At 55.6% G+C, this 19,096-nt stretch overlaps 1 protein-coding gene and 1 long non-coding RNA gene across 9 annotated transcripts in view; one reads left to right on the top strand and one right to left on the bottom strand.

The window, feature by feature from the left end:
• RAP1GAP2 (RAP1 GTPase activating protein 2) overlaps window positions 1–19,096 on the top strand; it is a 58,653-nt gene that overhangs the window by 22,168 nt on the left and 17,389 nt on the right. For 7 of the 8 annotated variants that reach the window (XM_048324331.1, XM_048324327.1, XM_048324328.1 and 4 more), the window contains one exon: window positions 15,523–15,607. In XM_048324331.1, the coding sequence (XP_048180288.1) occupies window positions 15,523–15,607 (85 nt within the window). Of the gene's footprint in view, window positions 1–7,911; window positions 8,035–15,522; window positions 15,608–19,096 lie in introns of those variants that run through there. The other variant, XM_048324329.1, reaches the window with a different exon arrangement.
• LOC125336138 lies at window positions 14,209–18,706 on the bottom strand. Its single transcript, XR_007207678.1, has 2 exons — window positions 18,503–18,706; window positions 14,209–14,817 (listed from the first exon to the last, which is right to left on the bottom strand). It is a non-coding gene; the product is annotated as an uncharacterized LOC125336138 (long non-coding RNA).

The raw sequence follows: 19,096 nt of genomic DNA, 5'->3' as shown, positions 1-19,096 counted from the left end.
GGAGAACAGCCACCTTCTGAGAGCAAATATTGTCGTGATGGGTGGAGGGAGCCATGATGGCTGCGGTGATGGAGGCACCATCTGCCTGTGGGTTCGCTCGCTGTCTGCAGGAGTCACAGGGATCACCCAGTCAGGGTCTGGAGGGACTCTTGCCCCACTCGGCGTGACTGCTGGCTTCCCCTCGGCCCTGGCCATGTGCCCACTGGCCTCCCCTCGGCCGTGGACATGTGCCCACTCGCCGCCAAGGTGGGTGTGATTTGGGGACCATGAGCAGCCCCATCTCTGCCAAGCCAAGGAGCCCGGAGCAGGGTAGGCAGTGCCGGCGTGGCAGTGTGGGCATTCTGCCAAAGCCTGTGGTTTGTTCCTGATGATAATTTTGTTAATTACTGTACCGCTCCCGCCGGCTGTTGCCTTTCCTGCGAGCTGGCAGGGTCCTGGCCTCCTGCTGCCGGCCGGCGCCGGCAAGCCCCACGGTCTGGCAGGGATGGGCAGCCACTGGCACCCAGCGGCATTCCCGTGCCATGGGAAGGCTCGATGCTAGCAGGGCCATGGTCCTAGACTGGAAATGGCTCTCTCCATCTCTGCTATTTTATTTCCACTGGGGCTTGTGATGCTGGGTTTGCACTCAGTGGCCCATACAATATCCAAGGAACTCACATCTTCCAAAGCCTGTTGTGAAAACATGGCTCATCTCAGGCTCCCGCCCGGAAGAGACGTGAAGAGGCTTGACAGGTAGTTGAATAGGTCAGAGCTATATTTTGAGTCTCTGTGAAGTCTCAAAGGTCAGTCCTTTCAGGCACTGTCCTGCCTCGATCCTCTCATGGTACTGGTGTCACACCAGGGACCACAACAGCTCCTTTCTCCTACAAGCAGTATAGTGTTAATCCTTTCCAGTTCAGAATGCAGAGTCTGCTTTCTAAAGCCCTGACAAGCTGATCTGGGTCTCTTGTTCCTGATCATTGATGAGGTTGCACAGTGTGTGGTGATTTGAAGAGGAAGATGGTGGATCTGCAACTAAAAGCTGCTTCATTTTCCATCTTTTGTTATTTGGAGCAAGAGGCAAGTTAAAAGCTGTAGAGCAAGAGAAACCTCTGGATGTGATTGACTTCAGCACGTTCCCTGTAGTATGGATGTGTCAGAGATAATACCTGTGTTTTAGCTCCACAAATTATATGTCTTTTAATGCTTTCACATCAAACAAGGTGTGTGAGGGAGGTGGGTAATTGAGACGGTGTCATCTCCGGGAGAGCAGCTGGGGCCCAGGCGCTGCTGCTCTGCTGCCACCCCCTGTGGCACCGGGACCTGTTCCATGACCCCCTCGCTGCCCACCGCCGATGAGCGCAGCCCTGGGGCAGTGGTCCCTCGGGGGTTTCTGGCGGTAGAAGGTGCTCCATCTGCGGTGGGCTGGGTGTGCCACTGCAGCAGCGGGGGCTCAGGGGAGGGAGCGACAGTGGAGCCACCGGGGAGGGGGCTTAGAGAGGCCCAGGCACGCGCTCCACTTGGCTGAGCTCCTCTGCACATGGGATTAGCGCTTCTCTGGAGCAGGAGCAGCCCTCTGGAGCCAGCTGTGTGTCCAGCATTGCCACCAGGACCTGCCTTTGCAGCCACCAGCTCTCCTGCTTGCTCTGCGCAGGCGAGGAGCTGCTCCCAGCCTGGGGCAGCCCACCCGTGCTGGAGCCCTGCGCAGCACCCACCTGCCCCTCAGTGCCACGGCCCCTGGGGCTGGGTTAGCAAAATGCGAGCCTGGGTTTTGGCTGGGCAGTGTGGGACTGCTGCCGCTGTGCTGCATCCAGTGCTGTCACTGAGTGCTTTGGGATGTTTATTCTGAGACTCGCTGCTGCAGAGGTGGGGCTGCAGTGGTGCCTTTCCCCAGCAGTGGGGCTTGGAGACACGGGTCAGCATCTCCTGCAGCTGCTGGCCCTGCACCTCTCCTGGCATCCCCCTGCCCATGGCCACTAAGAACCTGTGCAGGGTGAGGGGCAGCTCTCCCTGGAACACTGGGCTCAGCAAGCAGTACCTTCTGAGCCTCCTGCCCAGGCACACCCTGCTCCTCCCCGCCTCTGCCTAGGGTCACCCCCTTCTCCCACATCCCTTGCAGCATCCTCAGGAAGGGCATTGCTCCATTGAGGTTAAAGTTTGGGCCTAATCCTGAGCTTCCCAGCTGGATTCCAGTAGTGATTGATTGGCATAATGGCTTCAGGGATGGCCTTTGCTCTATATGGGCAGTGGAGGAAGGACCAGGGGCTGAGCAGGGTGCTGGTGGTGGTGGAAGCGTTGGGTAAGTGACACATGTTAGTGGCTGTACATTCCAAATCTGGCTTTATTAGTGATGTTACTGATGAATGGTGACATTTAGCTCACTGATTTGCTAGTGAAATTCAGAGAATCTGTTCATGCTGTAAAGACTAATTTCCTCTGTTGATTTGATCTAATTTAATTGGATGCTGAAATCTTGGAGCTCATCTCTTCAGGAGGCCTGTGTTCACAGGGAGAAATACCCCAAATTATCAGGAATACAATTTCCATGTAATTGTGCTGCTGTCGTGGCCACAACTACCTTGTTCTGTGTCAGCCGTGCTGCGGCTGATGCTGCCCCCAATGCCACCACACAGCCACGCTGCTGGGCAGGGAGAGCCCAAAGGTGACTCACTTGGGCTGCCAATGACAGCATCGTGTTTGGCTCATAGCCAGATGGCACACAATGGATGGGAGAGGTGTGCAAGAGACTCCTTGTACCCAGGGCTTGCTTTGTTCCTTGATAAATGAGTCTTGGAAAACCACTCTCTATTCATGTGTTGATTGCATGGTCAGCATTCCAGGCTCCTGTCACTGATGCTCTTGTGGTGGCCACCGCTCCTTGGTGGCTTTCTTGAAGTTCTTGGCCTGGCTACGGCTCAGGCCTTACCTCCTTTGGAGCTGGTCTGGTTGAGTGTGTCTGTCATGTGTGGTGCTTGGCATCACCTGCACACGCTGCAGCCACGGGCCATTTCACTGGGATGCTCCACAGGCCGTGTGCCCTCGAGCAGGGGCAGCCTGGGCTGCACAGGGAGGAGCTGCTTCCAGCACCTTCCTTAGCTGTGCTCCTCAGCATCCTCTCTGCCCAGGGGAGGGTGACAAGACCCACCTGACCTCAGCTTCTTTCTGCAGTGAGAGTTCTTTCGTTTTTGTTCTTTCATTGTGGCTTTGACCACTGTCCCTGCATATTGCTGGGGAGGGCTGGAAACTGTGCTGGGGAGATGGACCATCACAGGCCCTGCTTGGCCACAGGCAGAAGGTCGATGCTTGGCTGCACTTATCACAGGGATGGGCTCTGGACAGGGCAAGCCCGCAGCCTGTGTGCTCCTGCTTGAGCTCAGCAGGTAAATTGCTCTTTTCTTGCACTTCAACCCTGTTGCTCTGTACCAGAGCCACAGTGCCGGGGCACAGGGAGCCCTCAGGGCTGGGGCACTGCTGTGCTGGGGGAGCCTTGACAGCATGTGGGGTGGGAGCTGGGGAGCTGGGGCTGCCCCATGCCTTGGCACACATTGATCCAGTCTCTCAGCACTGACGTGGTGTCGGGGTGGCTGGTGGTGTGTCACACCCGTCTCGCACCATTTCTGGGGAGATAATCTCACTGTGCTCTGTCTCCTATTGCCTGCATGGAATAGCTGGCTCTGTGCTTTCCTGGGATTTCCTTCATGTCTTTCTAACTGAAGCCATAAAATAAATTTCTAATCAGATTACTTGGGGCTGGATGTAATGTAATCTAAAGCCCTATTTCTTGTGATACTTCTCTAAAAGTGGATGCCCTCTTATCCTCTTCCTGCAGCACCAATTGAAATACTGTAATCGCTTTCTCCCTGGTTTGCAAGCTCCCAAATCCGTTTCTGCCATGCCAGGGAAATTGGGATGTGACTGCTCCTTTGCAGGGAAACAGTTACTATTTTTGGGTTTCGGGCCGTGTTGCATTGTCTCCTTTTGTTCCTCTCTGGCTCCCAGTTCCCGGTGCTGGCACAGCTGCCCCATCCCAGCTCTCCCTCCTGGGCAGTGCAGATGCCTGTGCTCAGGTGGGAAGCAGTGCCCAGAGGGCAGTGGTGAAGGGTCCCAAGGTGGTGGGGACGGGCCCCGGGTGGATCTCTGGGCTCCCCGTCAGCTGCTGCAGCCCCGGCACGGTGCCGCAGGGATGGGCTGGCCGTTCCTCCAGCCCGGCTGTGGCAAATGCCTGGCATAGCTCGTGTATTTCTGGCGCTGTCCCTCATGAGTGAGGGAACCAGAAATATCTCCTGCCTTGGGAGGCACTGAGGGTGACAGGGACATGTCCTGCACTGCCTGATGCGGCAGCACCACGGCTCTGGCCGGAGAGGCCCTGAGTCACTGGAGCTGGGCTCAGCTGTGCTTGCAGCTCAGGTGTGAGCATGGGGTTGGGTCCTCTGCAGGTGGAAAGGCCTGAGGTGGAAAGGTGGCTGAGGAAGATTGATGGGCTCTCACCCGTGGGGGGTTTCATCCCATTGCAGCATCAATACAAAAGCCAAAGTTACTACATAAATTAATGGATTCATAATAATATTAATAGTGTCATTTATTCATGGCAGTTTCAGCACTCCTAGGGATAAAGGCTTAGTCTTGTCCCAGTCTGGTGTTTTCAGATCCTCTTTCTTAGCAGAGTGTCCAGACGGCCTCCAGGTGATGTATTGATCACAGCGTGTAATTGTCCTGACCTGTCGTGTGCTCCCTCCAGCCCCTCGGGCTTCCTAGTTCCTTGCCAGCTGCTTTCTCTGAAGCAAAAATGTCAGGGCATTTTTCAAGAGATATTTATTTCTTCATAAAACAGGGGCAGCTGCTTACCCTGGAGGTAATTTAGTCACTGAAGGGGTGATAGTGAGGTTTTAAAGGAAGGATGGAGACTTGGAGTCTCGAACTGCAGCGTTCTGTCTTAGGAGATGCCCTTTGGGACATCTGGAGAGCTTCTGGGGGTGCTGACCCTGACAGTGCATCCCTATTGCAAACATTCACGAAGGTGATGGGTGCTTTGGTGGCATCACTGCAAGAACAGGAGGTTGGATGGAGCTGGAGGGGGCACAGCATGGGGAAAACAGGCAGGGGCAGGAGCTTTCAGATGCACCAGCCCTGCCACCTTGTTTGCCTCCCTAGGCATCCCTGTCATCCTGCCCCGGTCCATCCTGAAGCAGATACCAGACAGCAGAACCTAAGAAATACAGGGCAGGTTCTGCAGGGCCCGTCACAGCCACAGGTGATGTCCTGTGGAGCAGGAGGTCCTGGTTTCTTTTAGCTGTGTGAGGATCCAGCCCTCCTAGGAGAACCCGTAGCCCGCCAGCCCCTCACCATCTATTATCTTGCCCTCAGCCTATAAATTACAAATCAGTTGCAATGAGTCCAGAAGCAGTTACTTCCATTGTGGGCTGGGCCATGTTTGGGTGGAGAGGGAACCTGACTGAGTTTCTGCTCAAAGTGTTGGTTTATTTCCAAATAGGAGAGAATTGAACATCTTTAAAAATCAATACAAAGCCGCTTCGGCATAAACCAAGAGGAGATTAATACTTAACTTGTCTGGAAAAGGGGAGGGGAGATGTGGAAAATGTCTCCAGAGAAGGAGACTCAATGAAATTCGAATCTGCCTGTTTAATGCGAGAGGTAAAAGATTTAAAATTAACTCCCCTCCCCCTCCATTAACTGGAAACTACTGAGGTGCTGGAGAATTAGTGTAATTTGGCACAGAAACAGGATCTAATTTCTTTCTCTTTCTCCTTTTTTGTTTGTTTGTTTGTTTGTTTGTTTCCTATGCCTGAGAAATTTGCCAGACTCATAGCTTCAGCTTGAAGGAAAGCAGACAGGTATTTTCTGCAGGAGGAGCTCTGTTGATCCACCAAAAACTTTATTGAAAGGCTTGGCAGTGCAGGTAGCACCCAGGTTTTGCAGGATTAGTTCCTCTTACCCACTTACATTCACTCACTACCATTCAGAGTTTGGCATCATCTGATGTTTTGAGGAGGCACAAATGCATTTCAGTATTTTTGGAGAATGAGTTGGGCTTTTTCCTGTGGGGAAGTGGGTACCTCGACACTTGTCTGCTGGAATTGCTGCTGCCTCAGTCTCCCCAGGGACCTCGAGATCTGGCGAAATACAAAAATACTGATCTTGGGTTTAAGTTTGGGTCTTGACTCTCTGGAGTGATCCATGTGCACGGTGTAGGTCGGGATGGGTGCTGTGGTGACACCGAAACGCTGTCTGGTTCATCTGGGGTGAATTCATGTGGTGTGTTGACAAAAGTAACATCACGCCTGGTTTTATCTGACTTACAGTAGGATACAGAAAGAGATTACAGCAATGATAGGGGTTTTGTTGTTGTTGAATTTAAAGAATCCATCTGATTAGAGATTCTGCTGAAACATTTAGATAGAGAAGGCCAGAACTGAGGTTATGTTGATTTCCTTAAGGATGGTAGACAAGAGGGTGACAGGCAGGGGAAGTGGGTGAAGCAGGAGGGTGACAGGCAGGACGAGGCTGCAGGAGCGGCTGTTCCCTGCCAGATGTGGTCTGTGGCCTCTGCAAGCTGTTTCTCCTGAGCAAACACATTTATTACAGACTTTGCCAGGGGAGCCCCATGCATTGTTAATGATTGACTGCTCCAGCCGGGGGTTTCCAGGCAGCTCTTGTTCCATGCTGGGCTCTTGCTCTGTGGCTGGGGAGCAGGGGGCGTTTCTCTCCATCTTTCCCTGGGAGTTGCTCAGGTCCCACTTGAGTGCACGGTGCATGTGGTTGCCTGCAGCCTGTGTGTGCCCCCCAGCAGATTCCTGTTTGTGGCAGGGTCCCCCCAAAACCCTGACCTGGCTGTGACACTTTGTGGAGCAGCTGCTCCAGGGGCCCTGCAACCCACTGCCAGAGGGGTTCTGCCCTCCCTGCTCTAAGGTCAGGCTGGTTAAACCCACCCAGGGCAGTGGGCTTGACCAGATGCAGGAGGGTTGTTTTGACTGTTCCTAATGCCTACAGGGATACAGAGAACCAGTAGGCTGTGGGCAGGTGCCAGTGTCCTGTGCTGGGTGGATGTTCTCATATATGTTCCCACACCTGCAGGCAGCATGGATGGTGCTTTCATCCCTCGGACTAGGAAGTTGCTCAAAGTGCTGTAGCTTGTCCTGTGTCTAATTCCTGTGAAAATTAAACTGGCAGAGGAGAAAGGTGAGATAAGGGGGGCACAGGGACCTGGGTGTTTTATCACCACGGCAACAAGGATTTCCAGGGAAAGGTGCTGAGGTGAGAAGTAGATAATTTACAGTTTACTTAATAAAAAAAAGTACTCTTATTTCCTGGAGGGAGCTGTGTGTCAGCTCCCGGTGTGAGGGACAGGCTCGAGGCCTCGTGCTGTCCCGCTGCTGCAGCCTGGGCTCAGGGGGGAGGGATGCTCGGGCCTGGCAGAGGGATGGCAGGGCCAGGCTGGGACCAGCTGGGAGGTCCCGCGGGGGTTTGCTGCGGGAAGGAGCCGGTCTGTGGGGCAGGAGCGAGTCCTCCCTCTGCGGGGTTGAAGGGTCTGTGCTGGCACTTCGCCCCTTAAGGAGCCCGGGCCGTGGCTGCCGGGAAAGCCTCCGTACCGGGGTGACCCGGGCGCTCTGCCGCGGACAGTCGGGTCCCCGGGGCCTTGACGTGCTCAGAGCCCCGCCCGCCCGCAGAGCCGGCCCGGGGGTGTTCGGGGGTCTGCGGACACACCCACGCCTCCCCGGCCGGAGGGGAAGGGGGGCAGAGCTGCCGCCATTCCGCGGCCGCTCCCGCGGGACTCCGTTACCGGCCCCGCGCTCGTTACCGGCCCCGCGCTCGTTACCGGCGGCGCGGGGAGCGCGCGGGGCGCGCGCGGGGCGGTGCGGGGCGGGGGCGGTCGCGGCCGTGGACGCGCCGCCGCCCCCGCCGGTGCCGGCGCTCCGTGGCGGCGGCAGCGGCGATGTCCCGGGCGGGCGGCAGGACGCGGTCCCGGCGCGCAGGGGTGCGGGCGGCCGTGGTGCTGATCGGGCTCCTGCACCGCTCCCGGCAGAGCAGCGAGAGAAGGTGACGCCGCGGGGAGCCGGGTAGCGCTCGGTACCGTCGGCTGGGCAGAGCCCGGGGGCTGCGGGGGGGACTCGGGGCCAGCGGCGGGAGCGGCGGATGGAATTACTGGGCGGCGGGTGCCGGCGGCGGTACCGGAAGCTGGAAAATAGGCACCGGGATAATCGTGACCCGCTCGCGGTGCGCGCTGTGTGCCGGCAGCGGTACCGGGGACCAGGCAGCAGGCACCGGCATAACCGTGACCCGCTTGCGCTGAGCGCTGTGCGCTGGCAGCGCTGCCGGGAGCCGGGCACCGGAGTGACCGCGACCGCTCAGAGCGCGTGTCGGTGCCCGTGTGTGCAGGGGCCGCGCTCCCCGGGCCAGGTGAGCCCCGACGCCGCGGCTGCTGCAGAGCCGGCGGGACCAGCGCGATTCTCAGGGCCCCCTCGGGCTCCCGTGCAGGCAGAACCGCTGTAACTTGGCTCCGCAGCTTTGTCTGCGCCGGGAACAGCTGACAAATGGTTTCATCTTTCATTGCCGAAACCACGGGCTGTACTTCGTGTTCAACTTTGTGCCGTAGGAGATGGCCTGTTTGCAGTGCTGTGCGAGCTGGCATCTGCTCCGCGGGCGCCGCTCCCCCCGCTCCGCACAGGAGTTGCTCTTGGCTTCAGAGGTTGACCCCGCGCTGATCTATGCGGGCTGCCCCGGGCAGGGAGTTTTCTCCTCCAGAACTCTGCTGCTCTGGCAACTTCGGTGTTAAAAATATTCAGAAATATGCATCCGAACCTCACAGTGTGTGTACCTCTGGTTCAAGGTGGAAGGAATATGGGCACTGCTGCAGACTGAGGGGTTTTTTGTTTCTTTTTTCTTGGTTCAGGTTGTGACTTTGTACCAAACTCAAATGAATGAAGAATTGGTTATTTGGAATCTTTATTGTAAAATATTCTCCCACTCCCTAATCTGTAAGCATGAAAAAATCAGAGTGAGGTGACTGAGAATGAAGCTTTTTGTCCACCACCAGTTGTGGATTGTGGGTTTGTACCCCATTTTTCGGTGCTGCTGGCATAGGGACTTTGCCTTGGACAGCTGGTGCCATTGAGAGCAGGATTTCAGTGATGCGCTAAAGACTGAACACTGGCGTTCCTGGGGAGTTCATATGTCACCGTTGTTGTTTTGGGATATTTTCTTCTCCCTTGCTGGGGTATTAGGTAGATCATCAAAGTAGAACAGTTGGAAAAACCAGCCCCCAGGTCCCGAATGAGTAACGGATGCTCACCTGAGCTGAGCCATGGCTGGGTGCCCTGTACCACACTCCCTGGCTGGAATGCCGGGTGTGGGGTCTGAACTGGGGCTCCCAGGTGGGCTTGGCTGTTCCTGCCCCTGCTGTTGCTCCTTGGATTTTGTCTTGTTTAGCCCAGGCCCATTCCAGCCATAGCTCTGCCCTTGGACCATGAGCTTCAGACACTGGCTAGCAAGTGTTGGAGGGGCTGGCTGGCTGGGGGGGGTGACCTGAAGTCTCTTCTCCTGCTTTCACCTGTGGTAGAGGACCCCCCATGTGTGGGAACTATCCAAGTGCAGAGGGATGCTGGTGGGGGCCCAGGTGATCCTCGGGATGTTGTACCCACTGAAACTCATTGGCCAATCCTGCATTTGCCTCAAGGGCAGGGAGTGCTTTACTAGTCACACCAAGCAAGACTTTGCCAAAGAGTTTTCTTTCCCCCAGGTACCGGGTTTCTATAAGTGAGCCCAGCATGACACTGGAGTGCTTAGAAAAAAACTGGCTCTGAACTTGCACAGGAATCTGCCCCGTGATGTGTGAGTCTGGTTTTATTTTTTTCCCCAGCATCTTGTTGTGCACAAAACGTCTCAGTGTGCCTCTTGCTGCGGGGTTTACTGAGTACAACAAGAGTCACACAGACAGCTCAAGGGGAGAACAAGACCCTGAGGAGGTTTTTTTCTGTCTGCCGTGGACTGAGGAGCCTCCATGGGAGTGATTGCAAGAATTCAAGCAGTGCTTTACGGTGGTTGTTTCATCTTATGCAAGCTGCCAGGGCCATCAAAGTGACATAATCTGCAGGAAAAGGAAGGGACTGCTAGCGGCATCGTCAAAAGGGACTCTGTTCCTCCACCTGCTCCTATTTGCTTTTTTCCCTCCTACATTCGGTCTTTGTTCTGCATTTGCAATTGAATTTTGCTTCCATGAGCCATATGCAAGCCTGGCAAGATCAGTGGCAGCTGCAGAGTCTGTGGTGGCCCATGTCCCTTCCTTGTTAGCAACGCAGCAAAGTGCAGTGCAACACAGCAGGCTCCCTTGCAGAGCTGGGTGATGCTTACCTGCCCCTCCACCTGCAGCCTTCTCACCTGTGCCTCCCCTGCGCACCTGAGCTGGAGGGGAGGAGCGGGGAGGCCTGGGGGGTGGCTGCTGCTGGGGGCTCCTCCTTGCTCCTGTTTTGCTCTGAAAGCCTGGCATTTGGAGCTGTATTTCTATCTAAATGAATTTTCCTGAATGTCCCACATGCAAGTGAGGTGATGTGGTGGTGGCTCTCCTCTCACAGGGGAGAGCTGGTGGGTGGGTGCGTGCCTTGGTGTGGGGCACCTCTCCACTCACAGCCTCCCCTTGCCCTTTGGCATCAGTCCCATGGCCTTTGGGGATGCAGGTTTCTGGGAGCTGTTCTCTGCAATTTGCAAATTACTGAATCAGCTCAGAAACGGCTGCCCGAGGCTCCTGGCTCGGGTTTGGCAGGAATAGGATCAGACAAGCCTTCTGGTCTGAAAATGTCTGCAAGTGCCTTGGCTGATTTACCCAGATCTGCAGGAAATTACCACTTTCTCTGTTCCTGCAAGGGAGAGCAGGCAGCACATTTTGTAAAAGATAAAAACTTCTTCTCACCATTACTTGCATATTGAGCCTCACTGTCCCGGCCTGGCCCAGTGGAAAGCCCTTGGCCAGTTGGAAAGATTCCAGCATCTGTAGAGGTGTAGGCAAAGCAGGAGTCAGCTTCTCGCTGGCCTCCCCTCCCCAGGCAGGATGGGCAATGTGTGGCACAGCAGGGACCCCACGGCCAGCGCAGGCAGCTGGGATCCTGCCTGCTCAAGTGCGGGACGCTCTGAACTGTTCAACAATGGTTATTCCCTGTTCAGAGGGGCAATTAGAGCCAGCCCCACTGGCAGTTAAATGTCACCTTGCTCTGAGCAGGGCTGCGGTCCCGCTCCGAGGACAGTGCGCCGGGGACGCTGTGTGTGTGCAGGTGCAGGCTGGCAGTTTGCAAATACGTAATTTATTGCAAGAAATGTAGATGAGAAAATGCTGCACTTTCTTTTTTGCTGTCTCAGGCAATGTGAGATGTGAGAAGGGTAACATTGCTGGGTAGGGCTAGGCTGAGCCAGGACATAACAAGGTAAATCAGTTTTTAGGGAAGATGTTCCATGGCAGGGGCTCTGCCCAGGGGTCTGGAAGCTCTGCAGTGTTGAATACCTGGGCTGGACCCCACGTCTGGGGGGGATTCTGGAGCCCCACGGCTGTCTGACATCAGTGGGAGCCTGCAGCAGTGCGTGTCCTCTGCTGATGTCCTCCCTGGGATGAGTGATGATGCAGCGAGATCTTGCTTGCCTGGCATCCTGGGATTGGGTGGAGAGCTGCTCAAAGTCAGGGCAAGGTGCTTCATTCAGGCACTCACTGCAGATTTCCAGGTGTAAACTCACAGCAAGGTACCCTTGTCTGTGTTGCAAAAAACCCACACTTTTGGTTGAGGTTTTTTTTTGCAACTTGTGAGCAGCTGCCAAGGGCTCCTGGCCACTGCTGCTCTGCCTGGTGTGTCAGCAGGTGCTTGTGTCCCTGGAGCCAGCGGTCAGACCCAGCTGTGTGGGGGATGGAGAGGAGCCCCCCCAGAGGGAGGACGAGCAGCCTGTGCCCCGCTCCCACCACCCGCCATGGCCAGGGCTGAGCCCGGGCAGGGGGAGGATGGAAAGTGATATGGAAGCACAGTCCCCTCTGAAAACTTACGAGACTGGGCATGGCATATTAAATAAACTAAAAAGGAAGCAGCTGGCAAGGTGATGCCCATCACGGATAAAAAATGATGAGTCCAAAAATAGAGGCTGTTAATTTACAGGAGAGTCATTGCTGACCTTCTCAGGGATGCAGCATCTGACAGGCAGAACTTGTTGCTGCAGGAGTTTGGTGCCTCCTTAGGCCAGGTTTGATCTGTGGAGTTAAGCACAGGCATATGGGTAACCTGGGATGCTCCTATCTCATTTGCACATGGTGACAGATGTAGAGCCAACCATGTGTTGTGGAGCACTTCACCGTTTCAGGTAATATGTTGACATCTCCCCTCCCCAGCTGTGATTTATCTGAATGTACTGTGTTGACTTAGAGCCTGTCTGGGAAATAAATCAGATGGAGAAAATGAGGAGGTGCGATGCATTAGGGGTTTTTCATTAGGCTTTGGGTTGAGAGAGCATGAGAGAAGTGTGCATTCGGAGTCAGGGTCCAGATGGGAACAATCGGGGGGTCCATGCAGCCTTGGCTCTGTGCTGAACAGGACTTTTTAATCAGAATTTCAGTATGTTGGTGGGGTTTACCGAATGCAGGATATATATTTGAAGGTGCTTTAGGATTGTGATCAGGGACGCTTTAAAGAGAAAGACCTCACCTGCCCTTGCTGCGTTGGGAGCTCACCAGTGCCCATGTACCCAAAATGGGGGGAAAAAAATCCCTATTTTCTCCTCCTTTGGAAGGAGCCAGGAGAGCAGCCCTTACTTGGTGGGCTCTGCCTCCCTGGGAGCTGGCAACAGGTGCCCCCGAGCACAGTCCCAGGAGGGGGCTGGGATGGCAGGGGTGATCTCAGTCTCCATTCAGAAACGCTGCAGTCGGCCCTGCCATAACCACATTAAGGTATTTCCTTAATTACATTTACTAAGTATGCAGGATTCTAATTCTCTCTTTTCCTTCTCTCTTAATTTGCCTAATGAGAAAAACAACAAAATAAAATTACAAAGCTGATGCCCGTGTTTCCTTCTGGAGAGGCTGGTGTCTGGCCGCGCAGCTCCGGAGGATGCTCTGGCCCATTCTGTGCGCTGGTGCCTGGCTGTAGCCGTGGCCAGGGTGGGCACACAGGCATTAGGGGCAGACAGACCCCCCTGGCACCTGCCAGGTGCCCCCTCAGGGAGCGAACACAGCACTGGGACCTTTGGTTACGTTGTTGGTGCTGGAGCTGCGTGACTCCTGTGGTGCCAGGGAGAGGCGAGTGCGTGGGGAGCTGCCCAGCATCCCCAGTGCCCATCCTCGCTGGTGTGGGCACTGCCACCTCTGCTGTGCTTTAGACTCTGCAGAGACTTGTACCCTCAGTGTCAGCTGGGGACTGGGTCACGGTGTTGGGCTGCTGTGAGCCCCCGCAGGCTCTGGGGTCGCTTCAGGGGAATCCCTGAGGGCTGCACCCCAGTGCACAGACAAAGATGTGCTAATCTGCCTCATGGTTCATTTATCATCCCTTGAGGGTCATCAGTTTGGGAAATGGGCCGCTGGCCCTTGACCCCAGCGCTGATGGCGAACTGAATCATTGGCGTCTGTGGCTGGACTTCAACATAACAGATTCCCAACGCAGAGACCCGTTCCAAGCAGTCGTTGGGGATGGGCTTGTTTTGCTCTCCCGGAACTGCAGGAGCAGTTCCAGCAGTTTGGCCCCAAAGAAGCAGCCAGCATGTGACAGAGGAACATGTTGTTAAGTTGGGTGATTTTATAATACTTAGAATATGATGCTATGGCAACCCACTACAAATCCCAGATCAAATCAAATTATTTGTGCGCATCCCTGTAACTTTAATCTTTTCAAAGTCGTATCTGTTTTATGCCTTTGAGGCCACTGTGCAGCTGAGTGCAATCAGGCAGAGCTCAGGGTTCAAAGCAAGGAGAGCAGAGGATGAGTAGTTTGCTCCAGATCAGGCTGTGCTTTAGTGTCCTAGAAAGTCAAAGAGCAAACAAGGAAAATCTGTCATCCTCGGCATTTTTGAGCAGTAGAGACATGGTGAGGTTGTGGAGAGCAGAGAGGGAAGGAGCTTGATAAACAGTATGGGTGGGCAGGACAGGAATTCTGCTATTGCCCCACATTGCTCCAATTCATTTCTTGCATTGAAAAACTGGAAGATACCAGGAGCTCAAATGAGGTGTAACAATGTAAATTTAACCTTGCTCTGATATGAAAAAGAGAGAAGATTTATTTTGGTTTAATGTAATGTGAAATGTCAGTTCTTGGTCTGGATTAATTTTTGGACACAATGCAATGGGCATTTCCCCCAGTGCCTCTGACTACGTCCATGTTGCTGGCACAGCCCAGGTGGTGCCGTGCCTCCCCTGGCTGTGAGTGGGATGATGCTGCTGGTCCCACTTTGCCTTCCCAGCCTCCCTGCTGCCCCCCCGCTGTCTCCTTGGTGCCTCCCACTTCATCCCCTCAGCATCTCCATGGCGCAGGTCCTGCTGAGGAGGGGCTGCAGGCACCGAGCTTTCCCGTGACCGGCAAGTGATTGTCACCTGCTGTCACAAATACTGGGGCTTGGGAGGAGGGGGCAGCGTGGGTGGGAGAGCAGGGCCTGGGGTGGTGGGGCTGTGGTGAGGGCAGGTGTTTCCAGAGGTCAGTGTGCCCCTTCTAGCAGGAGCTGTGTTCTGGAGAGGGCCCCGGCGGCATCGGTGCCCGTTGCCTGCACGCTGCGCTGTGTGGAGCCATCCCGGGGCGCGCTGCCATGGGAACCAAACCTCGTTACGGCGAGATAAACAGTTGGACATTTTGGCCCGGTTTCTGCAGGACTAACCTGGCAGGGACAAGAGGAAACTAAATTAAATCTCAGATTTTCTGACTCCCGGAGGAGCATCTGGCAGTGCTGCTGCGTGACGGCATGGCTGCCTGCCCAGGAACCGCCGGGCGAGAGGGATGGGAATTTTGTTCAGTGGAGGGCTGAGGCCGTACTTTTCCAAAGCTTAGGGGACTTTTGTGGGGGGCTGTCTTGGCAGCTCCGTGGTACAGGGGCTGCTTTCTGCTTTCCTGGGGCCCTGCATCTTCATGATGGCTCTTGGTACTTCTAAATCCAGTGCCTGTGCCAGGTGCTGTGTTGGCAAAGGGGCCCTCGGCTGGGTCACTCCAGACCCATGCTGGGGTGTCCCTGGGTGTTCCCGAGCCTCCTTTGCTGCCAGAAGGCTGCTCAGCCGCAGGTCCTGCTCTGGTGAGGAGGATGCCAGAGGGAGGGCACCCATGGGGATGGGCTGTCATAGGAACCCAGCTCTGCTGTCCTTGCAGCACCAACACCACACATGAGGACTAGCAGCCCACACTGGGCACGGGCTCCTCTGATGACTTTTATCACCTTCTCACACTGTCGGTTGGGTTTTTTCTCAGATTCCAGATATTACTGTACAGGCAGCTGCACGGCACGGCTTTGCCAAGGGAGATAACCCTCATCTCCTGCCTCGTGTGCTGGCTCGGGCGGGGGGAGCTGACATGCCTGTGTTTGGTTTTCCAGGAAGCAGGAGCTGCTGAACAGCACGGATGTGACCGTCCCGGAGCGGCCCCTGTCACCCCCCCTCACGGCCCCGCCGACCATGAAGGTGAGTGTGCGGGCACTGGGCCGGGCCAAGGGCCCGGGTTTGGAAAGCCAAGTTGGTGGGAGCGGCACTTCCAACACAGCGGCTGCACGGATCAGGGCTGTTCCCACAGGAGCAGCAGGAGGTGGTTTCTGGAATTCAGCTGGCAGCCTGTTCCAACGCCATCCATCTCTCCATCCGTGGTGGCGGGGCCTGCGTGCCGGCGGCCTGTCCCGCTCTGGCACTCACATTATGCAATCACGAGCAGTGATGCCAAGCAGGGTGCTGAGTCCCGGTGCTGCTTTCCTTCCAGTAACCCTCCCCCAGCACCGTGGTGGCTCTGTGTTAGCATGAGGCAGACACCGTGTCCCTGGCAGGTGGGCACTGATGCAGGGGCCGACCTACTGTTCCCTCATGCCAGGGAAACTTGGCCACTGCCAGGCTGTGCCAGGCATGGGCAATTCCAGAGGTATCAAACGAAACTAAATCCATGCATCTTCCGAGCTGAAATTTGCCTGTGAGCCTCTGGATTTGTTTGTGTTTCCTTGTTTGGAGGTTCCCAGTGGCCCCACTGCCACTTTGATATTGCTGCCATCGGCTTGGGACAGGTAGAGGCTGGGATGTATCTGCTGACATTGAAGAGATGAACTTCAAGCTGCCTGGGACAGGGGATGTCAGGGATCAGGCATGGGCATTGGAACAGACACGGGAGCAAGTCCCTGGCCTGTGCTTCGTCAGAGCTGTGCAGGTGTTCTGGCCAAGGGAGGCGTGTCCTGCCTCCCCCTGGCACTGCTGGGACAGGAAGGCCCTCTTGGTGCTCGTGCCCATTCTGCAGCTCCTGAGCCAGCAGCTTGGGTTGTCCTGAGCATGACTCCAAGAGGATTTACAATTGGGATTTGTTCAGCTTCTTTGGAAGGGCTGTGGCTTTTTTGTGCATACAGATTTCCAGCTGGAGAGGGATTTTCTATCTCCTGCCCAGCACCCAGTTTCTGCTGCAGCTCTCTTAGGAGAGTGCCCACCTGAGGGGCACAGTGCACCCCACTGCAGGGGCATGAGTCCTGCCATGGGGCTGGACATCCTGTCGTGAGGCTTTACATCTTGCCCGCGAAGCTGTGCATCCCAGCAGGCACCTGCCTGTCCCCTGCAAACCCTCACCTGCTTCCTGCCCAACCTGTTCCGGACACTTTGCCTCCCAGGGGAGCCACCCCTTGAAATAACAAGACAGCTGTCCTGCTGTGCCTCTGGCTTGAGGAAACATTGACCAAGGGAGGTGTGGGGCTGGGCAGGGATGGCTGGGCTGGTGCTCAGCTGCTCTTGGTGGGTGCCTGTGAGGAGGTCTGGCTGTGTGGCTGATGCAGGTGGGGAGTGATGCCAAGGAAGTAATGGATTTCTTCTGGGGCTTGCTGGTGAGTGCTGTGACATGTGGGGAAGAGTGCTGGGGAGGGGCGCTGGCACAGCTCTGCTTGCTGCCCTCCATTTGTGGCAGCTCCCGCCTGGTGCAGGGTTTTCTTTCTGGTCACTTCCTTTGTAAACCTCTGAAGCAGGCACTTACTGGCCATGCTGAAACTTCTCCAAGTGCTCCCTGTCCATGGAGACCGGCCACCAAACACACTGCCCAGGACAAGGTTTGTCCTGCAGAGATGGCAGGGCAGTGCTGCTCGCTCTGGGTTGCCTTTGGTGGAGTACCCTGATGCAGATGCCAGTGCAAGTTTGGCTTGGAGCAAAAGCCTGAGCACCCATGAAGTGACTGTCACCCCTCTTGCTGGCCGTGCCCTTGGTGGGTGACACGACTTTCTGCCAGTGCCACGAACGTGTACATTATACACATACTGTAATTACCAGAATGTTTGTGGCCCAGTAAAGCTGTCTCTGAGTGTGCACATCCCTCTGAAGGGCTCAGGCTGCTGCATGCTTTGTTCAGTACGTGTGGGCATTTTCTGTGGGACTCGCTGTATCAGGTGGGTCCCATGCCATGGTGGGGTCAGGTCTTGGCTCTGGCTGCTGGTAGAGCAGGACCTGAAACTATCCAAGAACATTTGTATCTGGAGATAAACAGAATCCAAACCAATCTCAAACTGAGGAAAAGACTTTTTAATGAGTGTCCAGCTGTGGGCATAGAGCTGTCTGAGCCTCGGGTTCTTTTTGACTCCTGCAGGGGTGGTGGGTAAGGACCAGGCGTAGTCTAAAGCTGGAAACACAGCCAGGGCTGTGTCCAAGCCACAGCTGCCCCACCTGTGCTGGCAGCCGTAGACTGCTCGTGCTGTAAATCCGACCTTTGAACACCACAGGTATTAAAGGAAAAAAAATCTCTCTCAGATTTTCCTTTGTCCTTTGATTTTCATTTCTTCATCCCCTCCTCTGTTTTTTTCCTCTATTTTTTTGTGTTTTGAGAAATTCAGTCTTGTTCTAAGAGCTCACTAAAAATCATCCCCCGTGCCCTTCCCCTTGTTACCATGACCCCTTTTTTTGCCCCAAATCACGCATGTCTCTCCCGCAAGCCGTTTCCGACAGGCGGTAGGATGGGAGCTGCTGATCCCGCTTTTCACTCTCCACCCGGGCTGGCAGCATCTGCCGTGGCCCAGCCGCTCCTCGGTGTGCGCTGGGAGCTGCGGCTGGAGCAAACCTGGGCTAGAGGAAAGGAGGGCTGGGAGAAGGGACGGGGCGGGTGTGCCACGCCTCCAGAAAAGCCACTTACTGGGAGTGCCGCATTTACAGCCGTAGTTTGGCTGGGTAATTTATTTGTGTGTACCTGACAGCAGGAAAAGCTGGGAGAGGGATCAGGACTGTCCAGCAAGTCCAGCTTCTGCGGGTGCTGTGCTAAAGGGAGCAGCTTCAGAGCAGCTCCACGGAGCACAGGCTGCCACCAGGACCGGGGCTCTGCCGGGCAGCGCAGGTAGATCAGGGTGGGAACACGGTTACCTGGAGTTCCCGTCGCCGAGGGAGAGCGATCAGCGTGGTCTTGGCAGCTCTCCCGCTGAGGTGATGGTGGCCTGTGCCCGCTCTGGTGGGGGTCTTGTCCCTGAGCCCTCTCACTCTGTGTCGCCGAGGGTGCAGGGCCCCTGTGTGCGCGATGGCTGCAGGTCCTGTCCCCGGCACGGGCTGGGCAGGGCGCCCTGGCCCTTGAGCCAGGCAGCAGAAACAGGGTTTCTAATTGGAGCAGCTCAGTAATCTCTTCAGTTCCTTTGGCAAGTGGGGATTAACCCTGCGCTGGGCAGTCCAGCACCACTGGCAGCAGCTTCAGCAATGCTGCTGTGGTTAAGAAAAGAAATTACTCAAGATCCCTGATCAAACTCCACACAACGCTGGGCATTTGTGGGGGTCGAGGGCTTCTGGCAAGGAGAGCTGCAGCAGTGATGCTGAGCTCCGAGTTGGGCTGGATGGCAGCTCCTGGTGTCACAGCTGCCTGCTCATATTCAGGGAGCAGGACAAGTGCTCCAGGGTGGGGGTCCAGTGTCCCTGCCATGATGTGGCTTGGACTGGCTTGCCTTGTGTCTGCTTTTATCGAACAGGAGA

Source organism: Corvus hawaiiensis, chromosome 20 (genome assembly GCF_020740725.1).
Source record: "Corvus hawaiiensis isolate bCorHaw1 chromosome 20, bCorHaw1.pri.cur, whole genome shotgun sequence".
Lineage (NCBI taxonomy): Eukaryota > Metazoa > Chordata > Aves > Passeriformes > Corvidae > Corvus > Corvus hawaiiensis.
The sequence above is the reverse complement of the archived record's forward strand: the minus strand, read 5'-3'. Positions and strand labels throughout refer to the sequence as shown.